Source organism: Podarcis erhardii, assembly GCF_964252035.2.
Source record: "Podarcis erhardii genome assembly, chromosome: Z".
Taxonomy (NCBI): Eukaryota; Metazoa; Chordata; class Lepidosauria; order Squamata; family Lacertidae; genus Podarcis; species Podarcis erhardii.
In genome coordinates this window covers 30,483,944-30,506,854 of record NC_138504.1, presented here as the reverse complement: position 1 = coordinate 30,506,854, position 22,911 = coordinate 30,483,944, and the positions used below count along the sequence as shown (strand labels likewise).

The 22,911-nt window shown below is 44.8% G+C and overlaps 1 protein-coding gene across 1 annotated transcript in view; it reads left to right on the top strand.

Moving 5' to 3' along the window:
- MSN (moesin) overlaps positions 1–17,644 on the top strand; it is an 80,752-nt gene extending 63,108 nt beyond the window's left edge. Inside the window, exons 5-13 of the mRNA XM_081847116.1 lie at positions 1,462–1,545; positions 3,222–3,368; positions 5,170–5,266; positions 7,525–7,688; positions 10,145–10,275; positions 10,401–10,561; positions 12,226–12,318; positions 13,432–13,665; positions 15,628–17,644. Of these exons, the coding sequence (XP_081703242.1) occupies positions 1,462–1,545; positions 3,222–3,368; positions 5,170–5,266; positions 7,525–7,688; positions 10,145–10,275; positions 10,401–10,561; positions 12,226–12,318; positions 13,432–13,665; positions 15,628–15,792 (1,276 nt within the window). The 3' untranslated portion in view covers positions 15,793–17,644. The remainder of the gene's footprint in view (positions 1–1,461; positions 1,546–3,221; positions 3,369–5,169; positions 5,267–7,524; positions 7,689–10,144; positions 10,276–10,400; positions 10,562–12,225; positions 12,319–13,431; positions 13,666–15,627) is intronic.
- The last annotated feature ends 5,267 nt before the right edge of the window (positions 17,645–22,911 follow it).

The window sequence follows — 22,911 nt, the reverse complement described above, 5'->3', positions numbered from 1 at the left end:
TCTTTGGCCTGATCCAGCAGGCTTCTCTTAAGTTCTTAAATCCAGGGGGGCATAAGAAGAATCCTGCTGGATCAGTCCAAAGGCCCATTTCAGCCAGTGTATTGTTTACCACAGTCACCAGATGTTGCTAGGAAGCACACAAGCAAGACACAACAGCAACTTCTTCTGCTCATGTTCCTTAACAACATATTCAGAGGCACACCACCTCCTACAGTGGAGGCAAGGCACAGGCAAACACTAGTGTACTAGCTGAGCCTTTCTCGGTCATTGCTAATAGTTCCCCACTCTCACCTCTCTGCCCTAGAGTCTGGGTTTCTCTAATTTGTGCTGCAGTGTGGCAGAGTTAAGGAAAACCAGGGGTCTTGTATTTCCTGCTTGGGTAGAATTCTCTTCCCAAGCCTTGCTGGCAAAAAACAAGAGAGATTGGGAAATATAGAAGCAGCAGAAAAAGATAGCTTAGCACCTTCTCATTCAGACTCCAAAGCTTCCTACAAGGTTGAACAAGCACTCCCTCTCCATCCAGTCTTTGAGCAGGCATGGGAGGTTCAAGAGAAGGACTCGCCTTGCTTGCTCACAAAACTGCCTGTCAGCACTGACTTCGGACTCCCATGGAATAGCAGCACCGTGGGGTTGCCACATTCAAGCACAACAGCCACACTCTCCTCTCCTGTGGTTTCCAGCAGCCGGGATTCAGAAGCATCATTGCTTCCAACTATGAAGGCAGAGCATAGCTATCATGGCTAGTAGTCCTCAATAACCTTATTCCTATCCATTAATTTGCCCAGTCCTCTTTTAAAGCCATCTAGATTGGTGGCCATTACTGCCTCCTGTGGGAGTGTGTTCCATAGTTTCTCTGTACTACTTGAAGAGAAGCCCTTTCTTTTACTTGTACTGCATCTTCCAACATTCATCTTCATTGGATGTCTGTGAGTTTCCTCTCTCCACTTTCTCCATGTCATGCATACTTTTATAAACATGTGTCATGTCGCCTCTTACTTGCCTTTTCTCTGAACTGTCTCAGACATTGCAACATTTCTTCGAAGGGGAGTCACTCCATCCCCTTGATCATTTTAGTTGCCCTATTCTAATCCTTTCCTACTCTGCATTATCCTTTTTGAGATGAGGAGACCAAAAGTGTACATGTACACAATATTCCAAATGTGGGGCTCTCAGATGATTGACAGATGACCAGGCCCCACCAACATGTGCAATTTGGCCCTTATCTCCTAAGGGAGATAAGGATCTGGCTGACTGCCTGCATCCGGTTCCCCACCTTTGTATTAGGTAGAAGCACCAGAGAACAACTCTCAGACCACTGATTGAGCTTAGGGGACTACATTTTCCTCTGTACAGACAGAGGAAGTTTGAAAAATAAATTCCCCACAAGCTTCCTTTGCCACAGTTTTACATGTATGGAAGCTGCTTATCTCTTGATGTGCTTTGCTGTTCTTTGCTTCCTAGGGTTTTGGAGCAGCACAAACTTAACAAGGATCAGTGGGAGGAAAGGATCCAGGTGTGGCATGAAGAACATCGAGGAATGCTCAGGTAAGGCTGAAATTATAGCAATAATTGGATCGTGTTGTATAAGAGCATCTTTTGTTCATAATATAGCTTCATCTTTAAATATTCAAAGTGTGTCACAGAAGTCAATGCAGTAATGAATGAATTTTATTATTTCGGTCACAGACCAGTTCCAGCCCACATACAATATCAAGGAAGTCATAAAACACAATAGGGATACATTTGAATTTGCAATTAGGGACAATACAGGGACAATGCAGGGATATTAACAGGGACAATACAGATATAACAGGGACAATACAGATATAGCAACAGTTAAAAAAATAAAATTAAAACTTAGTCACTAACATATAACCTAAAATTATCATTTAAGGCCTTAATCATTATGATAGCACAGCTTGTTCCCTAAGTTTTATGGCAATCACACAGAATTTGGCTACCCTTAACGTGATCTCAAAGACAGGAGTGCCTGGCGTGCTCTGGTCCATGGGGTCACAAAGAATCGGACACGACTAAACAACAACAATGTGATCTCAGGATCCTTGTCATCTACCAGTGATTTTAGACATGGAAGTTCGGATTCATTTTAAGATTTTTGCATAGCAGGGGTAATAAATACCGAGTGTATATCCCTGTAGAAACTGCAGCGTAACAAGGCATGAGAGACAGTTTCTACCTCCATCAAGCCGCAGGGGCAGACTCATTCCGCGTATGGTTTACCCTCAAATCTGCCCTGCAATAAGGCAGATGGCAGCACATTGAATCTAGCAAGGGTAAATGGCTGTCGGTATTTAGGTATTTGTAATTTTGACAAATAATTGGCTGGGGTAAATCCTCTCCCATTATCTTTTATTGCTGGGTGTTTATTCATCCTGCTTCCGTGGCATTGCAGTTCCACATCCCAAATTCGTTGGCGGATTATTGCTCTAGCTTTCTCATTACTTACAACTATCAGGGTCTGTGGGGAAAACCCCAAGCCTCTTAGCTTTTCATGCAGTGTAGCTTTCCATTTGGATTGGTAGGAATCCAGTAGGGTTAAGGGTGCCAACCCAACAGGGAGAAAGATAAGTTTTAACTAATAATGGATCTCAGAATCCATATCCGAGCGCTAACAGGGATTTGCCAGACCTCCAGGCAGACAGCTATGTTTAGACACACAAGAAGGGATCCCTAACAGGCAGTGATAGAACTTACCGTAGTTTGGAATGATTCTAAGGGAGCAAGGTTTAAGAAGCTGCAGATCTGAGAGCCATATGTCAGTTGTGTTAATATTTTTGCAGCAAAGACCTGGGAGGCTGCCAGAATATATTGGCCCCCTTTTCCATAGAAAAACCTTATAATAGCTTTGGTAGATCTTTGGGCATTGCAATAGTATTAATGCAGTAATGATTTGACAAAGAATTGCTAACCTATAGCTCTCCCTTCGCCTCCTGATGATGATTACAAAATCCATCACTTGTAACCCTTGAGACTGTGTTGAGTGAGTGGGACTGGGTGGGGCGTGACAACCTCTGGAAGGGATGCTGTCGATATAGGCAACATGCTACCTCTTCGTAGTTTAAAAATATGCTTGGAGTTGGTTGGAAAAACCCATCATTGTATTTACAGGAGGTCAGAAGTGTTGTGTTTTGAACTACTTTTAAACTCTGCCGAGCTTTGCAAAGATTGTATTAAAAAACCATTCTCTTGTGTACTTTTAGAGAAGATGCCATCTTGGAATATCTGAAAATTGCACAAGATCTGGAGATGTATGGTGTGAACTACTTCAGTATTAAGAACAAGAAGGGCTCAGAACTTTGGTTGGGAGTCGATGCCCTTGGACTCAACATTTATGAGCACAATGACAGGTAACAAGACTGCCCTTCAAACTTGCATGGGGACTGGGAGGGGAGAGGGCCATCTGTTGCATCAGGCAAAGGTGCATCTAAGTCCAGCAACCTTCTAGCATTTGCTAGCTGGCTACCAATATGTTTTCAGGAGGCTCACAGAAAACCATCACAGCAGCAGTTCTTTCATGTCAGTCCCCACCTTGTGCAGTTCATATCCTCTTTAACTATGACAGCTAAAAGCTTTTGCTAGATCCATCATAGGGGACTAAATGCAAAGCCTTAGTCTCCTAGGGAGAGTCTTTACTTAGTGGGAGAGATAATGCGGTGTAATATTCATATCCCAATCTGATGGGTAGGTGTTTATTTCCCAGAAATTTTATTTGGGATTGGAACCTGAGATTGGGTATGGGAAGGCTTGAATCCCAAGCACCATCCATTCTAGATAGCGTGACATGGGGCCAGATTGTGTTTATTTAGAGCATTTGTACCCCACTCGTCAGCCAAAATGGCTCTGAGAATGGCTTACATGCCATTGATTAAAACAAGGCAGTCATCTCCCACAGACTTACAAACTTTTTTTTTTAATGGCACACAAGGAAAAGGGGATAGGGAGGAAAGAGAGCAGGGTGGAAATCTCCTGTACCAGTTCTCAAGCAAGTTCCTATAATAACCAGCCTACATAGTTCAGTGGTAGGAGGAGGTGCTTGTTGGAACTGGGCTTATCTCCCACTGAAGCAGCCAGAGGGAATGGCTGCGCCATTGAGGGGAGAGGAGGCCTGATGGGGCTCATCTGCGACAACAGAGTTGGTGATGAGAGTTGTAGTCCAGCAACATCTGGACTTTCTTGAGCCTGAGAGATGCTCCGTGATTATGTCTTGCTTTCATACTCCCAATTTAATTGATCCTTTGAATTTAAGGAAGTGTTTTTATCAGGTTACATAGGGCAAGTGATCCCAGAAAGAAGTGGGAGTTTATTTTCTGTAGTAGTTTACATGCTTGAGTCTTCCTGTGGTGCTCAGTGTGATCCGCATCTGGGCTGGTGCTTCTTTGGGAATTACTGATCTATATACTCCTGACCTCATGTGCCCTATATATTTCCTCTGGGCACTGATTTTAATTAACAAAGTATTAACAAAGCAGGTAACTGCAGGGACCTCCAAACCTTGTGGACCAAACTGGTGCAAGCTTCTGTTGGGGTCCCCTTTCTGCAATGTAATGCGAAATGCACTGTGTAAAGAGGCTAGTAGCACATCTACCAAAGCATCCAGTCATTGGATTAATAATATTGTGTGTACAGTGGTACCTCAGGTTAAGAACTTAATTCGTTCTGGAGGTCTGTTCTTAACCTGAAACTGCTCTTAACCCGAGGTAATATTTCTGGGTTAGCGGAGTCTGTAACCTGAAGCGTATGTAACCTGAGGTACCACTGTATAGGCACCAGTTCCTCAGTAAGTGTCTTCATATAAGATGGAAATCACATGGAATGGGTCTGCACTCACCTAATAGCCTGAGTTGCATTTAAGATTGTGTATATTTTCTCCAGGCTCCAAATCCTGTATGTTTTTGAGGCCTGAGATTTAGTATGTTGCTTTGGGCAATTTGGACAAGCCACTGTCCAAGCCACTTACATTGCATTCTGTGCAAATCTTACATAAATTCAGTGTATCTGGTTTTGTAAATTCTGAGCAACATTACCTCTTTTGTCTCAGTGATGGAAAACCATTCGTGCCACATCAGTGTAGTCAGGTTGTTTAACTGCCAAAGTATTCCAATGAGCTCAGCTTTTGAAACATTAAATCCTTTCTTTCATCTTTTTCAGGTTAACACCAAAAATCGGATTCCCTTGGAGTGAGATTAGAAACATTTCATTCAATGATAAGAAGTTTGTTATCAAGCCCATTGACAAGAAAGCCCCAGTAAGATTTCATTTGTAGTTTAAAATATTTTAGTTAATAATCTATTCAAATATTTAATTGAAAATCAGAACTTTGGGGTTGTTCTATTTTGCTCTATCTACATAACCAAAAAAGCCAGTTGGTTGTAATGGGAAATCCCCTGGTGACAGAATGAACATTTAGATTTTCATAAACAAGTGAGTCCCTGTTTGTTTGTTTGTTTGTTTGTTTGTTTGTTTGTTTGTTTGTTTTACTGTGCTCAAACTGGCTGGGACTGGTAGTAGTTGCAGTCTAAAACGTGTGGAGCTCAGCAGATTGCAGAGGGCTGCAATAAACCTCACACAACTGGGTATACAGCTGGTTTGATGGGCACTCTAAGGAACGAAGGGCACTCCAAGGAACGAAGAGCTTTTCAAACAGTCATTTGTGTGAAGAGTTTTCCACTTGGTAGTTTAGTGATAGAACATAAAAGCCCATTGTGGTTAGTCAAGTGTCTTCTTCCAAAGATGAGGTAAATTCATCGGGTGTTTGAAACAAAAGATAGAGAGAAGTTGTACATTTGTTTTCATCTGCGGGGCTGAGTGAGCAGCGAACCCTCAAACTCTGTTCAATTCAATACCATTGAGATCTCTGGATTGCTCTTACCTTTCTGGCAGCAGAAGTGCTTCAGGACTCTTTAGATTAACTGGTTCCTGGACATCTGCTTTGTTTTTCTGGGTCAGCAATTGTGCCAAAAAAGGTCTTCCCTTCATTTTCATGAGAACAGTTTTCCTGCGGTGAGACAGCTCACTCTGGAAGAGGTGAACCTTGCTGTGTGTAAGTAACAGCAATATCGCTGCAAAGATGAATGGTTCCTGGCACTTGAATGCCTTGTCCTGGCACTTGAATGCCTTGTCTGGCACTTCCAAAGCCTTTTTTCTTTATGGGGGTGTATGATTTGATTTGATTTAATGGGATCCCTTGGTTATAGCTCCAGCATATCCAGGGTTTGCATACAGAGCTACCTCCCCCTTTTCTTCAACAAGTAGCTGATTGGTAGAATTTGTTTGTTTTAAATAATTATTTATTACCATTACTAAGAACTCAAAAGTGCAGTTGCAGGATATTACCTCATACCATATGCAAAGCAAGCAAACAGTAGATAATAAGAGAAAGAAATAGTGAGAGGCACCATTAAAACAAAGACATCTGTATTTCCTAAGCTGGTGTGACTGGTGAGTGTTGCACATACAAGTCCAAAGTATAGGAAATAAAGTCCTACCAGATGACATAAAAGCATTCTGAATTCCCTCCTGCCCTGGGAGCACACATTTGTGTGTGTGTGTGTGTGTGTGTGTGTGTGTGTGTGTGTTTTGGAGTAGCCAATGCCAAAATATTGAGGCTTTGGGACTGAAGTTCTGGGGTCCTCTGCAGAGTTGAACATGTACTCTCTATCAGATGGGGTGTCTGTTGCTCTTCGGGATTTTGTCTTAGTAAAAAAGAAAAATGAGTTGTTCAACACCTCTGGGTTGGGTTGGGGCATGTCTTTTGAAGACAGCTCAGAAGCGGGAGAAGCAGGTTTGTGGCCTGCCTCTTTGACAAGGCGAGTTGCAGCTCAGCTTTCCCATTCTAATTCTGCTGCACTGGCTGTTTGCTCCCAAAGCCAGGTTAAAGTGCTTACTGGTGACGTTCAGATTCTAAGGCTATGTGTGTACAGTCACCGTTCTTTCTACCTGTGGTAGAAGCCCTGCTCTGCATCCCCTCTTTTTCAGAGGCAAGGGTTGTGCCTGGGATTTTCTGCCTGGGGCACCAATAGTGCAGAGGTGGTGGTGGGGGCTTGATGGTGGTTCCTGTTGATTAGCGAAAAGTTCACTTACTTCTGCTACTTCAATCTGATAATGTATTAATTGGTTGTGCTTTTCTTTTTCCAGTAATGGGATATTTTATTGTGTTAATGTTTGGTTTTTGGACAACACTCAAAGCTGGTTGTGTGCAACATTTCAACAGAAACACAATGTAGACATGCTCCACTAATATTCAAGTGAGGTTTATTTAAAGGCCATCTTTCAGATTTAAATTCCTATCCAGATTTCCAGCTTCCTGACTCATTGAAGCTAAAGGTTGCTGAACAACCATTTAGCTCTTTTTTGCTCCTTTTGTCTTTTTGCACGGGGGAAATTGTCTAATTAATTGGATGCTATTTTGCATGTACTTGAGGCATTAGCTACTACTGGAGAAGAAAGGGAAGTGACGCAGGTGCATCCATGATTCATTCTTTATTCTTCATCTTTCTTTCAAAGGACTTTGTATTCTATGCCCCACGGCTAAGGATTAACAAGCGTATTCTGGCTCTTTGCATGGGGAACCATGAGCTCTACATGCGTCGGCGTAAGCCAGACACAATTGAGGTGCAGCAGATGAAGGCTCAAGCCCGAGAGGAGAAGCATCAAAAACAGATGGAGAGGTGCGTTCAACTGAATGCAAACGCCTCTGAACAGAGTGCCAAATGCTGACATAACTGGTTCCCGAACGCTGGTGCACAGTGTCTTAGTCATGGCCATCTTCTGTAGGAAAAGTTGTGGCAAGATTGGAGTTTAGTGATTGGGGTGTGGCATGTGTTCTTTCCATAGGCAAATCCTGCAGCTGGAATATAGTAGAAGAGGCCTACGCCCCCCTGGAAACCACAAGGGAGGGTGGAAGCGCTCAGATCCTGCTTGTGGGTTTCCTATTGGGGCTTCTGTGAGAACAGGATGCTGGACTAGATGGGTCCCCTTTGGTCTGATCCAGAAGTCTTTTCTTAGTTTCATATTGGTATGGAGAAACTGTGGCTCTCTGGATTCTGTTGGACTCTGACTCCCACTGCATGCAAAGTGTATGGTTTTTCTGTGTAATGGGTCTATCCTGTAACATATGTGAACAGCATTTCCCTGTAGCTGCAGGGAGAAGGATGTAGCAGTGGGAGAAAGCTCCAGCTGATAGGTCAAATAGGCTCAGCATGGGTCACAATTCAGCTTAGAAGTCTGTTTTCCTCACACCACACTCGTTTGCCTTATAGGTGTGGGGCAAGTAGAGAGGAAGCTGCAAAGGAACATTTGGAAGCCTTAAAATGATGTGGATTGTTCCTTAGCAAGCAGGCCTTGCTGTCTGTGTTCATCAGCTGATTGGCAGTCACAGCAGGCCCTGGTGGGATTGGCTGTGCTTTGGAGCTCCAAGTTGGGGATTCCATTATGCAGTCCAACGGTGGTGCTTAACTCCTAGGCCTAAATATCTGTTTGCAAAGGATGCTGCTCTGTGGGTGCAGCTCAAGCTACGTCTGCAAAGAAAGAATGTGGTGTTGTTGTGATATCGGGTGATTGACAGCTGGGTGGCCCTGCCCACTTGTAAAATAACCTGCAGGGGTGGGGGAAAGCTTAGGAACCAGCCCAATGGCTGGACCCTGCCCCACTCCTGTTCGGATGGAGGCTTATTTGTTTGTTTATTTTTAAAAATGTGCATATTGTAATATCACATACTGTATTTTTCGCCCCATAGGACGCACCGGCCCATAGGACGCACCAAGTTTTTTTGGGGGGAAATAAAGAAAAAAAAATTATTCCCCCCCCAGGCGCTTGTGGGGCCGGCAGCGGGGAGAAGCGTTCTTCTCCCCGCCGCCCGCCTGCAGACCAGGTCCGGGGACAGCGGGAGGATGCGCTGCGCCTCCCAGCTGTCCCCGGAGCTTGCGGGGCAGGCAGCGGGGAGAAGCGCTCTTCTCCCCGCCGCCCGCCTGCAGATCAGGTCTGGGGACAGCGGGAGGATGCGCTGCGCCTCCCAGCTGTCCCCGGAGCTTGCGGGGCTGGCGGCGGGGAGAAGCGCTCTTCTCCCCGCCGCCCGCCTGCAGATCAGGTCTGGGGACAGCGGGAGGATGCGCTGCGCCTCCCAGCTGTCCCCGGAGCTTGCGGGGCTGGCGGCGGGGAGAAGCACACGTCTCCCCGCCATCAGCCTCCAAACCACATCGGGAGACAGCGGGATGGCGGCGTTCCGCCTCCTTGCTGTCCCCCGACCTTGTGGGACTGGCGCTGCGGCTCTCCTGAAGCCTGGGGAGCGAGAGGGGTCGGTGCGCATTTCCCCTTCATTTTTGGAGGGGGAAAAGTGCGTCCTATAGGGCGAAAAATACGGTATATCAAAGTGGTTAGCAGCAATAAAAATATAAAATTATACAACTAAAACCATTAAAAAGATTTTTTTAAAAAAACCAAGACACCAATTAACCATTGTGGAAGGATGTACTGTGGTGCCCCGCAAGACGAATGCCTCGCAAGACGGAAAACCCGCTAGACGAAAGGGTTTTTCCGTTTTGGAGGCGCTTCGCAAAACGAATTTCCCTATGGGCTTGCTTCGCAAGACGAAAATGTCTTGCGAGTTCCTGCGGGGTTTTTCCCCTCCCCCCCATTTCCTAAGCCCTAAGCCGCTTATCAGCTGATCCGCTGATAAGCCGCTTATCAGCAGATCCGCTAAAAGCCGCTAAACCACTAATAGCGCTAATCCGCTAAGCTGTCAATGGGCTTGCTTCGCAAGACGAAAAAACCGCTATACGAAGAGCCTCACGGAATGGATTAATTTCGTCTTGCGAGGCACCACTGTATTCTTAATTTGCCGCATAGGCCTGGCAGTACAGAAAAGTTTTCGGCTAGTGTTTAAAAGTTGGCACAGAAGGCGCCCGCTTGAACAAATGAGTGCAGCATCAGCATTAAAAGTTTAGAAAATTACTTTTCTTTTAATTTACGCTAAAAACAAAATATTGATTGCCGATGACTGAAAAACTTCTGATGCAAGACAAGAATGCCCCAACTAAGAGTTTTGTTGCACAAGGGAGAACTGGAAATCTGTCAGCCAGGTGGGGGTTGAACTTTGTGTTATCCTTCACATTTCCTCCCTGCCTAGAGCCCTGCTGGAGAATGAGAAGAAGAAGAGGGAGCTGGCAGAGAAGGAGAAGGAAAAGATTGAACGCGAGAAGGAGGAGCTGATGGAACGGCTCAGGCAGATTGAAGAGCAGACAAAGAAAGCTCAGCTAGGTAGGGGAAGCTTCTGGTGCTCACCTTGCAGGTGGTGGGAAGGGGAGCTTGGTGCTGATTTACAGAGTTGGTGGGCAAGCTCTAGACCTCTCTCTCTCTCTCGCTCACTTTCTTTCTCTCTTTAGAACTGGAAGAGCAGACCCGCAAGGCACTAGAGTTGGAGCAAGAAAGGAAGCGAGCTCAGGAAGAAGCGGAGAAGCTGGCGAAGGAGCGTCAGGAAGCTGAGGAGGCAAAAGAAGCCTTGCTGAAGGCCTCCAATGACCAGAAGAAGACCCAGGAGCAGCTGGTAGGCTGGCTCTCCAAAAGCGTCTCCTGCGTTGGCCACAGCGAGAACAGGATGCTGGATGGGAGGCCCTAGTGGTCTGATCTAGCAGCCAGACCCTTCTGGGGTTCTTAGGAAGCCATTGTATTTATGGAATCATATAGAATTGTAGAGTTGGAAAGGGACCCAAAGGGGTAATCTAGTTCAACCCCCAGCAATAGCAGCTAAGTTATTTTATTTCATAAAGTTTATATACCACATTGACTAAAAAAAAAAAAGCAAACCCAAAGTGGTTTACAAAAAGAAAATGATAAAGTTATCAGTGAAACCAATTACTTAAAACATTTAAAAAAAATTAAAATCAGTGATAAACTGAAAACAGATAAAAATATGTCTGTGTTTTACCTTTCTGGGTAGGTTTGGCCAATCAAAAATGGTTTTAGAGGCACTGAAAAGAGTGCAGTGAATGTCCCTTGTGTCAGTAGGCAGGGTATGCTGCTCTTCCACTTAAATGACCCCAAAGTGGCTCACAACACACTAGAGAAACATGCATATTGATACAACTGCCCATTATCAGTTCATTTCAGTACATAATATAGTAGTCCAAATAAATAAACAATGTTGATAACGCTGACACATTTTAAATTCCAATGTAGAATAGGCGCTGTTGTTCATCACATCAACAGGAATTATTTATGCTAGAATATAAAAATTAGATCTGCTAAGCCTTTCCAGGGTGGTCAAGTATTAATAAATAATTTAACCAGAAGCTGGGTCCTCATAAAGGCAGGAAATGGCCGCCATTTGTACTGAGCTAGAGTTGCCATTAGTCCAAAAGCTGTTGACTCTAACTGTGGAGGGGGGGGGGGATTTAGAAGCAAAGGGGGAAGTATACTGGAGGTGTGAATTACTATTAAACTTTGGAAAGTTGGCACCACTGGATAAGTCCATCAGTTTTGTTGAATCAGTTTAACTAAATAGTTTTAACTGGATTCTATGTGTAATTTTATTACTGCTTTGAATTTTGCTGTGTTATGATCTTCCTTAGTGGGTCATGCAAACCACTAATCTCAATAATGCTTTTTATAGGGAGAGCAGGGGAACTGGGTGGTGGGCCGAGGTCTAGGAACCACTGAGCTAGAGCAGGGGTCTCCAAGTTTTCCTTGCCTCGGGCCGGGTGTCTCCAGCAATGATTGCACGGAGGGCGGGGGAGCATGCGTAAACGGTGTACATCCGGGTTGGAGGAGGCCTGTGTGCATGCGCACAAGCTGGTAAGACCGGCCGGCAGTGGCAGGGGTCGCTGCAGGCAGGATAAACGAGTCCCTCAGGCCTTATCCGGCCCCCGGGCCGTAGGTTGGTGATCCCTTATCTAGAGGAAACCAGGCTCCACTGCAGGCTTAAACTGGTTAAATAGTTATTCCCTGCCCAAAGGAGACCTGGGAACTGTAATTCTCTTAGGGTGGTATGTGTGTATACCAGGGTTCTTCTCTTGAAGAATCGTGCACACTCACGAATCTGATTTTTGTATCAGTTTTCTTAGCTGTTTCCCAAGATCACAGCAGCGGTGTGGAAAGTACACTTTATACCTTGCAGCTGAGCAAGGGCCAGATTGGGGAGTAGTGGGGCAATGTAGCATTTTAGGAGCCTGGTTGCCTACTTCACTTGTGATCTTCTGTTAATTCCTGCAGTCGTCTGAAATGATGGAGCTCACCAATAGGATCTTGCAGCTGGAACTAGCTCGGCAGAAGAAGGAGAGCGAGGCTGTGCAGTGGCAGCAGAAAGTGAGTGGGGTGACTTGGTCCTGTCTTGAAACAAGCCTTTTCCTTCCTCTCCTGTGCCTAGGAGTGACCATCCCATTTCCCCTTGTCCCAGTGATGGGGAAAAGTAAAGACACCCCATTTGCACAGAGAGGCAGGGGATCCTGCTTACAAGGCGTATTGTCCACCTTCCACAATGTCAGTGTTGCAGCAAATGTGCATTTAACTTGTGTAAAATAGACATGGCCCTCTCCAGTATACGCATGCATGATCATCTGTGATGCATGACTTTGACTCTTGCTCTAGAACAACAATGAGGGAACCTTTGGCCCACTGGTCTGACCTGATTTTATTTATATATTTATTGCATTTATATACCGTTGTTTCTGCCAAAGAACAAAAGGTGGTGTATGTGGTTCTCCCCTCCTGATTTTATCCTCACAACAACCCTGTGAGGTAGGTTAGACTTGAGGGGCAGTGAATAGCCCAAGGTCACCCAGTAGGTTTCTTGACTGACTGGGGATTCAAACCCTGGTCTCCCAGTTCATAGCCCAGCACTCTAACCACTACACCACACTGGCTTTCTCAGATGCACCAGGGTGACACCGAATTAATGCAGAATCTCTTAAGTGGTGCTAGAATTATGATTTGTCAGAATTCGACAAAAATGAGATCAACCTTCTTAAGAGAATGCTATATTAAACCTTGGACATAGTGTGCAGTGCTAAGCTTACGTATATGGTGAGAACTGGAGAGGGCAGACCACAATATAATGTATTCATTGAGAAATTGAGTCTTTATATATAAGGACGTGGGTGGCGCTGTGGTCTAAACCACTGAGCGTCTTGGGCTTGCCGATCAGAAGGTCGGCGGTTCAAATCTGCACAACGGGGTGAGTTCCCGTTGCTCTGTCCCAGCTCCTGCCAACCTAGCAGTTCAAAAGCACACCAGTGCAAGTAGATAAATAGGTACTGCTGTGGCTGGAAGGCAAATGGCATTTCCATGTGCTCTGGCTTCCATCATGGTGCTCCGTTGTGCCAGAAGCAGCTTAGTTGTGCTGGTCACATGACCTGGAAAGCTGTCTGTGGACAAACGCCAGCTCCACTAACCCATTGGTGGGTTGATATCCTCCCTCAGGCCCAGATGGTCCAGGAAGACCTAGAAAAGACTAAAGAGGAGTTGAAGTCAGCCATGGTCACCCAGCATGTTCCAGAACCAATGCAGTCTGAGAACGAACATGATGATGAGCAGGATGAAAATGCTGCTGAGGCCAGCGCAGAGCTGAGGGCACATGCCTCCGCCAAGGACCGGAGCGAGGAGCAGCGGACTACGGAGGCAGAGAAGAACGAGCGGGTCCAGAAGCACTTGAAGGTAATGTGGGGCCAACGCTACTTTGAGGGGGAGTGCGGCTAGTGGGCAGGGTGTGGGCCTGAGACCCGCTTCCCTCAAATGTCTAGCACCACCTATTTATTATTATTCACGTCATAAATTTTATGCATTGCTTGATTGTACGGGGGATGGGGGCGAGGCTCAAAGCCATTTACCAAAAAGACAAAACAATAAGGGGAGGGGCTGTAGAAACAATTATTTGAAACATTCGAAACATGAAGGACAACAATAAACATAAAAACAAGCTAGCTTTCTAGATACCTGAGTATTTTAGCAGGTGCCAGAAAAAGTACAGCAAAGGTGCCTGGCTGTCATCAATAGGCAGAGGGTTCCAAAGTGCAGGTGCTGCAGCACTAAAATACTGATTTCTTACAAATTCAGAATGGGTATTATGTGGCACTTGTAATAGTGCCAGTTACACAGAATGAAGCAAGTGGTTGAGTGGCCATAAAGAGGGCAATGCCATCTCCCAGGTAACCTGGTCCCAGGTTGTTAAGGGCTTGATCCACCTATAGGTGGTACAAGAGTAGCATAGCTAATACCATGATGCCTTTCCCATAAACCTTGGTGGTAAAAGATGCTTCATCAGCACACTTGGTTCCCCCCTCCTGTCAGCCCGGTGGATTGGGGCAGGAAGTTTGAACAACCATAATATCTCATCATAACATGGATTTTTATTTGTTGGCACATTGTGGGAAACAGGATGAGAAATGTCCCAGGCTTCTGTTTTTGGCAGGAGGCTATGTGTCTCTTGTAACATCCAGTGCTTGCACTTAAGTTCCCACTTTGTTCCCAGCAGTAAATATTTTCAGATGGCTTTCACAATAAAGTTAATAAAAGAGCCAGGTGGAAATGCATCTGTCTCTTTGGCCAGCTGGACTCTACACCCACTTCTGGCAAAATGCTATTTTGGGCCCTGTCACAACAGAGCTGAAGGATCCAGTCCCCATTGTACAGACACATCTGCAATTTATCTTGGCTTCTTTTTAGCAAAATATTTTCACCCTGCACTTCAGTAAAACATTGAGGGTGGCTTCCAGTTAAATAATAATAATAATAATAATAATAATAATAATAATAATAATAGAGTAAAATGAATTGAGATGAGAGTTTTAGTGTGAGAATGTAAACATTGGAGCTGTGGGTGAGAGTTTTAGACGTTTGGAGTATCAGAACTCTCTGAGTGCTATTATTGGCTCTTTACCTGCCTAAGAACATCCAGGGCAGAGCCCACCTGATCCAGCATCCTTTCCTGTTGGGATTTACTTACCCCATATAGACGCTTCTGAATACAAGTTGCTGGGAGCCAGAGGAGAAGAGAGCTATGTATTTTTTATTGGATTTCTATTTCCTACAAGGAGCTCAAGGTGCCATACATGGTCCCTTCCCCCATTTTATTCTCACAACAACCCTGTGAGGTGAGTTAGGCTGGGAGACAATTACTGTCCCAAAAATTCAGCCTTGGAAAAAGAAGCTCAGTGTTCTTCTGCTTGGGTCATCCCTGCAAATTTTCCACAGGCATCTGGTTGGCCACGATGAGAGCACGATTCTGGACCAGATCAACCATTGCCCCCATCCAGCAGACTCTTGTTATGTTCTTGGATTGGCTCGGGCATTGTCACTTGATTCTTCCACTGTTGGATTTGTGAATGGCCTTCACTGAGAAGCATTCCCCTCTGGGGCTCTCTGCCCTCAGGCAACTGGGATTCCACTTGCACCAAACAGTGCAACACATTTGACTAAAACATATGGATGTTTTGATCTATTTTTTCTTTTATTGCTGATTTTATCTTTCGTATGTTGCTTTTTATGGCTTTTACTATAATTTTATTGTGTACTGCTTGAGGGTTTTTACAATTAAGTAGTGTATAAATTCTATGAAATAAAACAAGCAAATAACATTTTAAAACTGGTCTTTCCTCCCTTCACGTTTTGCACCTACAGGCTCTCACGTCCGAGCTGGCCAATGCCCGCGACGAAACAAAGAAGACTGCCAATGATATGATCCATGCCGAGAACATGAGGTTGGGCCGTGACAAATACAAGACCCTCCGCCAGATCCGGCAGGGCAACACCAAGCAACGCATTGATGAGTTTGAGTCCATGTAATCATTCGTGAGCCTTCTGCTGCCTCCCCTGCACTCTTCCTCCCTCCCCCGCCACCTTTTTTCTGTGTTTAACTGCATTGTGCTGGAACCACTACAGAAGAGTCACCACAGTCTGTCTGAGAGTTGGGTGCCATCCAACATAGGGTGAAACAGGATTAGTCAGCTGTGCCTTAAAAATAATGATATATATTTTTTTATGGTGTTGCCCCATTTTCTTTTCTCAACCTGGGTTGAAGAGAGAAATCTGTTCCATGCAGCTTTATGAAACATTTGTGCTGGTCCTGTGACCCCTCCCAAGGACCCATCCCTGCCACTAGTCTCTCTAGCCAATGTTTGAAGAGACTTGTGTGTTGGGGTATCTTAACTTTTTAAGCCTGTCTAGTTTTGATAATTAAAAAAGAAGAAGTTTGGAAGGAAAAGTTACTGAAGCAGAATTTAATGTTCTTGTGCCACCCACCCACACATACATACACACGAAAGACCAAAGCTTTTTATGATTCCCAGAGGTTTAGCAGACCAAACAGATCACCCTGATCTTTTTATCACTTTGCACATGCCACTGCCTAAGCAGTTGAAAGAGGCAGGATTCCATAAATGTTGTGATCTGAGTATATTTTGTTTTCCCCTCTTGAAATGTTGCCATATCCAGTTATGTGTGTTGCTGGCCTCCAAACTTTACTGACCACCGATTCCCACCAGAGATTGCAGATTTCAACAGTATCTGGAGGGCTCCAGGTTCCCCAACCTTGTCCAATAAGGAGATGATGTTTGGGATTGGTAGCAGCAACATACTTGGTCCCATTCATATTGACCAGCACAGTCCAACTTAAGTGTTCAGAAGAGGATGTGCATCAGCCATAAACCCCAGAGAGCAAGACAGATGTGGGGAAATATTGCAACTAACCCTTTCAAGGGAGGTCTGTAGCACACACAGCCCACATTATCGGTGCCTTATGACATCCTTTTCCATGGGTGTAAAGTTTTTATAGAGTCCTCATGTTTACTTGTGACCAAATGCAAAAAAGTACCCTGTCTTCTTCACATCACCAGCCACTTGCACAGTCACAAAACCTGCCTTTGATTTTAAGAAAAAGCTTCTGTCTCTGCTGCCTTGGTTGTTGGAATGCAGCAGATCTTGTCCCCAAATCTCTTTGGAGAGCCAGTGTGGTGTAGTGTTTAAGAGCAGTGGACTCGTAATCTGGTGAACCGGGTTCGATTCCTTCTCCTCCACATGCAGCTGCTGGGTGACCTTGGGCTAGTCACACTTCTCTGAAGTCTCTCAGCTTCACTCACCTCACAGAGTATTTGTTGTGGGGGAAGAAGGTAAAGGAGATTGTTAGCCGCTTTGAGACTCCTTAGGGTAGTGATAAAGTAGGATATCAAATCCAAACTCTTCCTCCTCCTCCTTCTTTGCATTGGAGTGCCTTTTGCTTTTCAGAATTTTTAAATAAGTTTTATGCGGCTTTTCTTTTAGGAGGTTGTTCCTATTTGCCTCCTAAGTCCAGACAGAACCTTCTAGTGCTACTTTGGCCACCAGTTTTTTTGGCAGGGCTTCCCTTTTTTCAAGAGAGTTTGTTACCTCACTTTTACCTGTGCCATGACCGCATCAGGTACAGCTGGGGACTGCCTGTCTCCCCACCCCAACCCCCAGTCTAAGAAGCTTCTTTTTCAAAGGAGTTTTTTTTGCAGAGAAGCTGTCCTGCTCTTCTGCACCTCTAAATTCCTGAACTGCATAATCTCTTCTGATCTTCTCTGTCCGCCCCTTTCCTCCCAAAGTGTGTTAATACCAACAGTGCCACTAGAAACAGGAAAGTTGTGTGGAGAGAGTGGAACAAAGACAGGAGCTGCAGTTCAGGGACAATGGGAGTTGTCATCCAGCAACATCTGGAGGGGCACAGGCTCCCCATCCCTGCCCTGATTCGCTCTGGTGAGGGCAGCGAAAAACCTCCCATAGCTGCCCCAAAGCCATGTCAGCCTGCTTTGGGCTGCTTGGTGTTGGCAGCCCTAGTTGCATGGAGGCAAGACTCCCTCAGCTTGCAAAATAGCACAGTCTAAATGTATTCTGTGACAGATAGGTAGCCGTGTTGGTCTGCCATGGTCAAAACAAAATAAAAAAATTCCTTCCAGTAGCACCTTAAAGACCAACTGAGTTAGTTCTAGGTATGAGCTTTCGTGTGCATGCACACTTCTTCAGATGCCACTTCTGGCATCTGAAGAACACTTATCTTCAGACACTTATCTGAAGAAGTGTGCATGCACACGAAAGCTCATACCTAGAACTAACTCAGTTGGTCTTTAAGGTGCTACTGGAAGGAATTTTTTTATTTTGTATTCTGTGAGTTTGTTATGCACCCCTTTTCTCCTCTCTCTCTTTTTTTTAATACACACACACACACACACACACACACACACACACACACAGAGTGCCTTTAAGAAGTGAGAGTAGGAACTGTCAGCTCCTCCTCCTGAAAATATGCAACCTCATTACTTAGAACACTTTAACACACACACACACACACACACACACACACACACACACACACACACTGCAGTTGAACTTGTCACAACTCATTTACCCTTAAACTGAAGAATATGTGATTCCTTATCACTTTTAATCACCTTTGAAAACGTTTTGTGCTCCAGACTTGTAATTTGGCAGTTTTCCTCCACATTACTGGCACACTTTGGTTCAGAGAACTACATCCTCACAAGAGAAATCAGCACAGAGCCTCCCAGGTCTGTGCTGAACTAATGAAGTAGTTAAAGCATCTCTGCATCGCTCCTGGTTGGGTCACGGAGCTCTGTTGACACCTTCCACTGGCACAGTTGCTTTTCCTCCTGCCCTTTCACTTCTAGAAAAGGAGCAAGCCAACCTATGCCAAGAAGCCTTAACTCCTCGTGTAGTTGGTTCAGCTGTCCCCTGATCCTACCAGTATTATGTTATTCCAGTGGTATCTAATGGTATTGATTTCATTCTCTTTTTCTCTAGCTGTGCACGATTAGAAAATATTAATCTTGGAAATGTGGAGGGGGAGGGGGAAATGCCCCCCTTCTCCATGGACAAATGTATACTGTATTGTAAAGAGATTGATATTTTGCAGGAAATTAATGTAAGAAGCATTCAGTATTACCATGAGATTTTTAGACACTTTTTTAATTATTTGTTGGGATTCATGGAGGTTTCCCCTCCTCCACTCCCCCCCCAACTTGTTTACTTGCTATTACTTTGGATATATCCTGTCCTGGGGGAGAGGGGGTTACCCTATTAAGCATTTTGTGTGTGTGTGGCTTTATATTTGTGTTTTGGATTTTTTTTTTTTTTTTGGCTGTAAATTATGTCTACCTTTTTACATGTTTTGTTAAAACACCAGTTTTCCCAGGTGGGGTTGTAAGGTTGATCTGTGTCTCTGTGGGGCAGGCCAGCCATGTTGATCCTTGCCACTCAGATGCCTTGCCTGCAAAGGGGTTTTGTTAAAGTCCACAGCCTGTTCTCTTCATTCAGTGCCAATAAAGTTTAGGTCAATTGAACCCTTGGTGTGTTTGTGTGTGTGCATTATTCTGGTGGTGGTTGAATCTGCAGGTCCAGTTAGTGACCTGTACACACCCATGCTTCTGAGAGTTTGATCTTTCAGTGTAGAATCATAGAACTGCAGAGTTGGAAGTGGGTCCAAAGTGTCATCTAGTCCAACCCCCTGCAACTCAGGAATCCTAGCTAAAGAACCCCTGACAGATGGCCATCCAATCTCTGCTTAGAAACCTCCAAGGAAGGAGGGGCCACCACCTTCCGAGGGAGTCCATTCCACTGTCAAACAGCTCTTACTGCCAGAAAGTTCTTCCTAAGGTTTTAGTCGAAATTTCCCTTCTTGTAACTTGAATCCATTGTAGATGGAAGCTGCCTGTGTACTGGGGTCAGCAGAGGGTTAGGGGCAAGATGAGCCTAGAATTGGGATGGGAATACAGCCTGTTGATTAACCAGAGTGCTATTATAGCTTAGGAAAATTTACTAGAACGATGATCTGTGCTACAGCAAAAGGACTACTTACTCTATAGGCCAGCAAGGATTGGGTGTTGTTAGATGAAAGCTGTCACTGGCATGAATCAGGGTTGGAAGAAAGGTTGGACTTTTCTAGTCTTGCCACGTGCTCAGTACAAGGTCTTCATCTCCAGCATCCCCAACTGGTGTCCCAAACTCTACTCAAATATTTCCCAGAGACAGTCTGTTCCACTGTTGAACATCTCATGCTATTAATAGGCATAGGCAAACTCCAGCCCTCCAGATGTTTGGGACTACAATTCCCATCATCCCTGACCACTGGTCCTGTTAGCTAGGGATGATGGGAATTGTAGTCCCAAACATCTGGAGGGCTGCAGTTTGCCTGTGCCTGCTATTAGGAAGCTTCTCTGAATTTCTGCTGAAATCTCTCCCATTTCCACCATTGGTTAAGGCCACCTGCAGTAATAGACAACTGATTAACTCTGCTCCATCCTATGCAGAAGTCCTGAAGATGGTTGTCACGCCATCTTAATTCTTCTTCTCCGGGCTAATCATATTCAGCTCTTTTCACTTCCTTGTTTTCAGGCCCTTCGACATTTTGAAACACTCAAGGTTGTTGTTTTTTAAAAAAATAAAATAAAATTGAATGCATTTTAATTTATTAAGCCACTGCAAAACTCAACCCTCCTAAATTGCCTTGAAATAAGAAGTCATACACATACATTTGTTCCCCTTGAATCTGATGAAATTGAAAACTCTGCCATATGCTCTATTGAACCATTAGGGGGCATTGTAGAACAATATAGATAAGAGAATTTCTGTATAGTGCTGCAGGTTTGGGTTACATCTTATGCAGAAGGACCATACCTCACTGGAAGAACAGGTGCCTCAATGCATGAAAGGCCTCCAGTTCGATCCCTGGTATCTCCAGGTAGGCTTGAGAAAGACTATTTAAGTGAGTAATTATTGTGTGCAGTACAACCATTTTCTGCAACATGCCAAGTAATTAAAGGAGTAGAATCGTAGAACTGCAGAGTTGGAAGGTAACCCAAGAGTCCTCTAGTCCAACCCGCAACCCCCTGCAATGCAGGATTCTCAATCATACCTTGCAGATGACCATCCAACCTCTGCTTAAAAACCTCCCAAGGAAGGAGAGTCTACCATCTCTCGTGGAAGTCTGTTCCACTGTCAAAGAGCTCTTACCGTCCAAAAGTTCTCCCTGATGTTTAGTAGGAATATCTCTTTTTGTAACTTGGTTCAGGTTCTGTTCCTAGCCTCCAGAGCAGGAGAAAGCATTATTTTTTAATTTATAATTTTATAAACTTCTGTCATGTTGCCTTTCACCTTCTATTTATGTAATTACTCCCAAGTTTCTGTCCCTTCTGCTTCCTTAATGGGAAAACTCATCTCCACATAATCACTTGCAAAACAATACTGGATTCCTGAAACTGGTCACCTTGTACAGATACAGTGTTGGCCTCTCTCATTTCTGCCTTGGGATGTGATTATAGTAGAGTCAAGGAAAGAGTTTCCAAGGGGCACAGGCAAGCCTTAATGATTTATGGCTACAAATACTTCTTAGGCAACTCAAGGATTCCACAGGAATGAGGAAAAACATCAGCTGCAGCAACCTTCACTCAGACCTTCTGGCCCCAGTTCAATGCCCTTCCAGCTCCTCTCTCGGTCATCTTCTGTCTTCCTAGAAGTGCAACCCTGGCTTGTTGGCCTCAGCACTTCTGGATCTGAAGAGCAGGGAGAGTGGTGGAGAGCTGTAGTTTTCCATGCACCAGTGAACAGGCCTGGAAAGGCTTTAAAAATAATTGTTGAAATAAATACAAAACATGCACAATATTGGTACAGACCACCCCAACCCCCAAGATATGAGGCACTCTGGGGGTTCCTGTGTTTACTCGGGGTTTTGTTTCCTTGGAAAGAAGGTCAGCAGAGGCTAGGATGACTTTAGGATATACAGCTTTGTTTACACATACAGCCGGAGCCTAAGATGGAGGGGCTCTCAGTGTTAACATTCAACAGATCTTGAAGCTTTGGATCCAGCATGGAGCAAGCAGTTCTCTGTGTCTCCAGCTTCCACCTGGCTTCCAGGTCAGCTCGCCCCACCACCCTGGCACTTGTTCTCCAACTTAACAGCTATGTGAGCCAGGAAGGCCCACCCATTTGTTCTATGACACAGAGCAACTTGTTGGGTTATGCTAATCAAGGTACCAAAACCATTGCCTGGCCAAGGGGGCTGGTTTGGAAGCTTGCGCTTCCACATTCTACCTCCACAGACAAAGGACACCAAGTATTGGAAGATACTCAGGGCATCATCCAGATGAACACCCCCTAAATCAATAACAATATCTTATAAAGAGCACTTGATATAATCTATAATGTACAATACTTTAATCCAATAAAATATATAATTTAAATTACTACATCCATCATTCTGCGTCCTAAAGTTATTTTTTTAATAATTCCCCCCCCTCCAAACCAGCTATCAACTCTCATTTGATCTTGATTTCTCCAGTTCTGAGAAAATCTAATTGTTACAGTCCATGTTTCACGCCTATGCCTTCTCTGATGTGCATAAGATTAGTGGGTTTCAAATATTTTGGCAGAGACCACCCCTTAACCTCCCATGATATTATAGTTGGTGTTTCTGCCTTTTCCCAATGGAACCCAAATCTTAGCTGCAATAAATACATTAATCCATTAGCTACAACACAGGGTCCTTTTAGGGAAGGGTTGAATAGCTCTGTGGGACAGCCCTTGCTTTGCATGCAGAAGGTCCCAGGAGCAATCCCAGGGATCTCCTCTGCTAGACATTGTTAGACTATGCATCATCCTTGCCATTTGGCCCGGCCCAGGGGCGTCACAGAGTCCAACAACATCAGAGGAGCAACTGGTTCTCCACACCTCATATAGCCAACACTAAACTAAGAAGAGCCTGCTGGATTAGGCCAATGGCCTAACTAGTCTAGCATCCTGCTCTCACAGGGGCCAACCAAATGCACCAACACAAAACCCTCAAGCAGGAACGGAGCACAAGAGCACTTTCCCCTGCTGTGTGGTTTCTAGCAACTGATAATCAGAAGTATTACTGCCTTAGACCATGGAGGCAGAGCA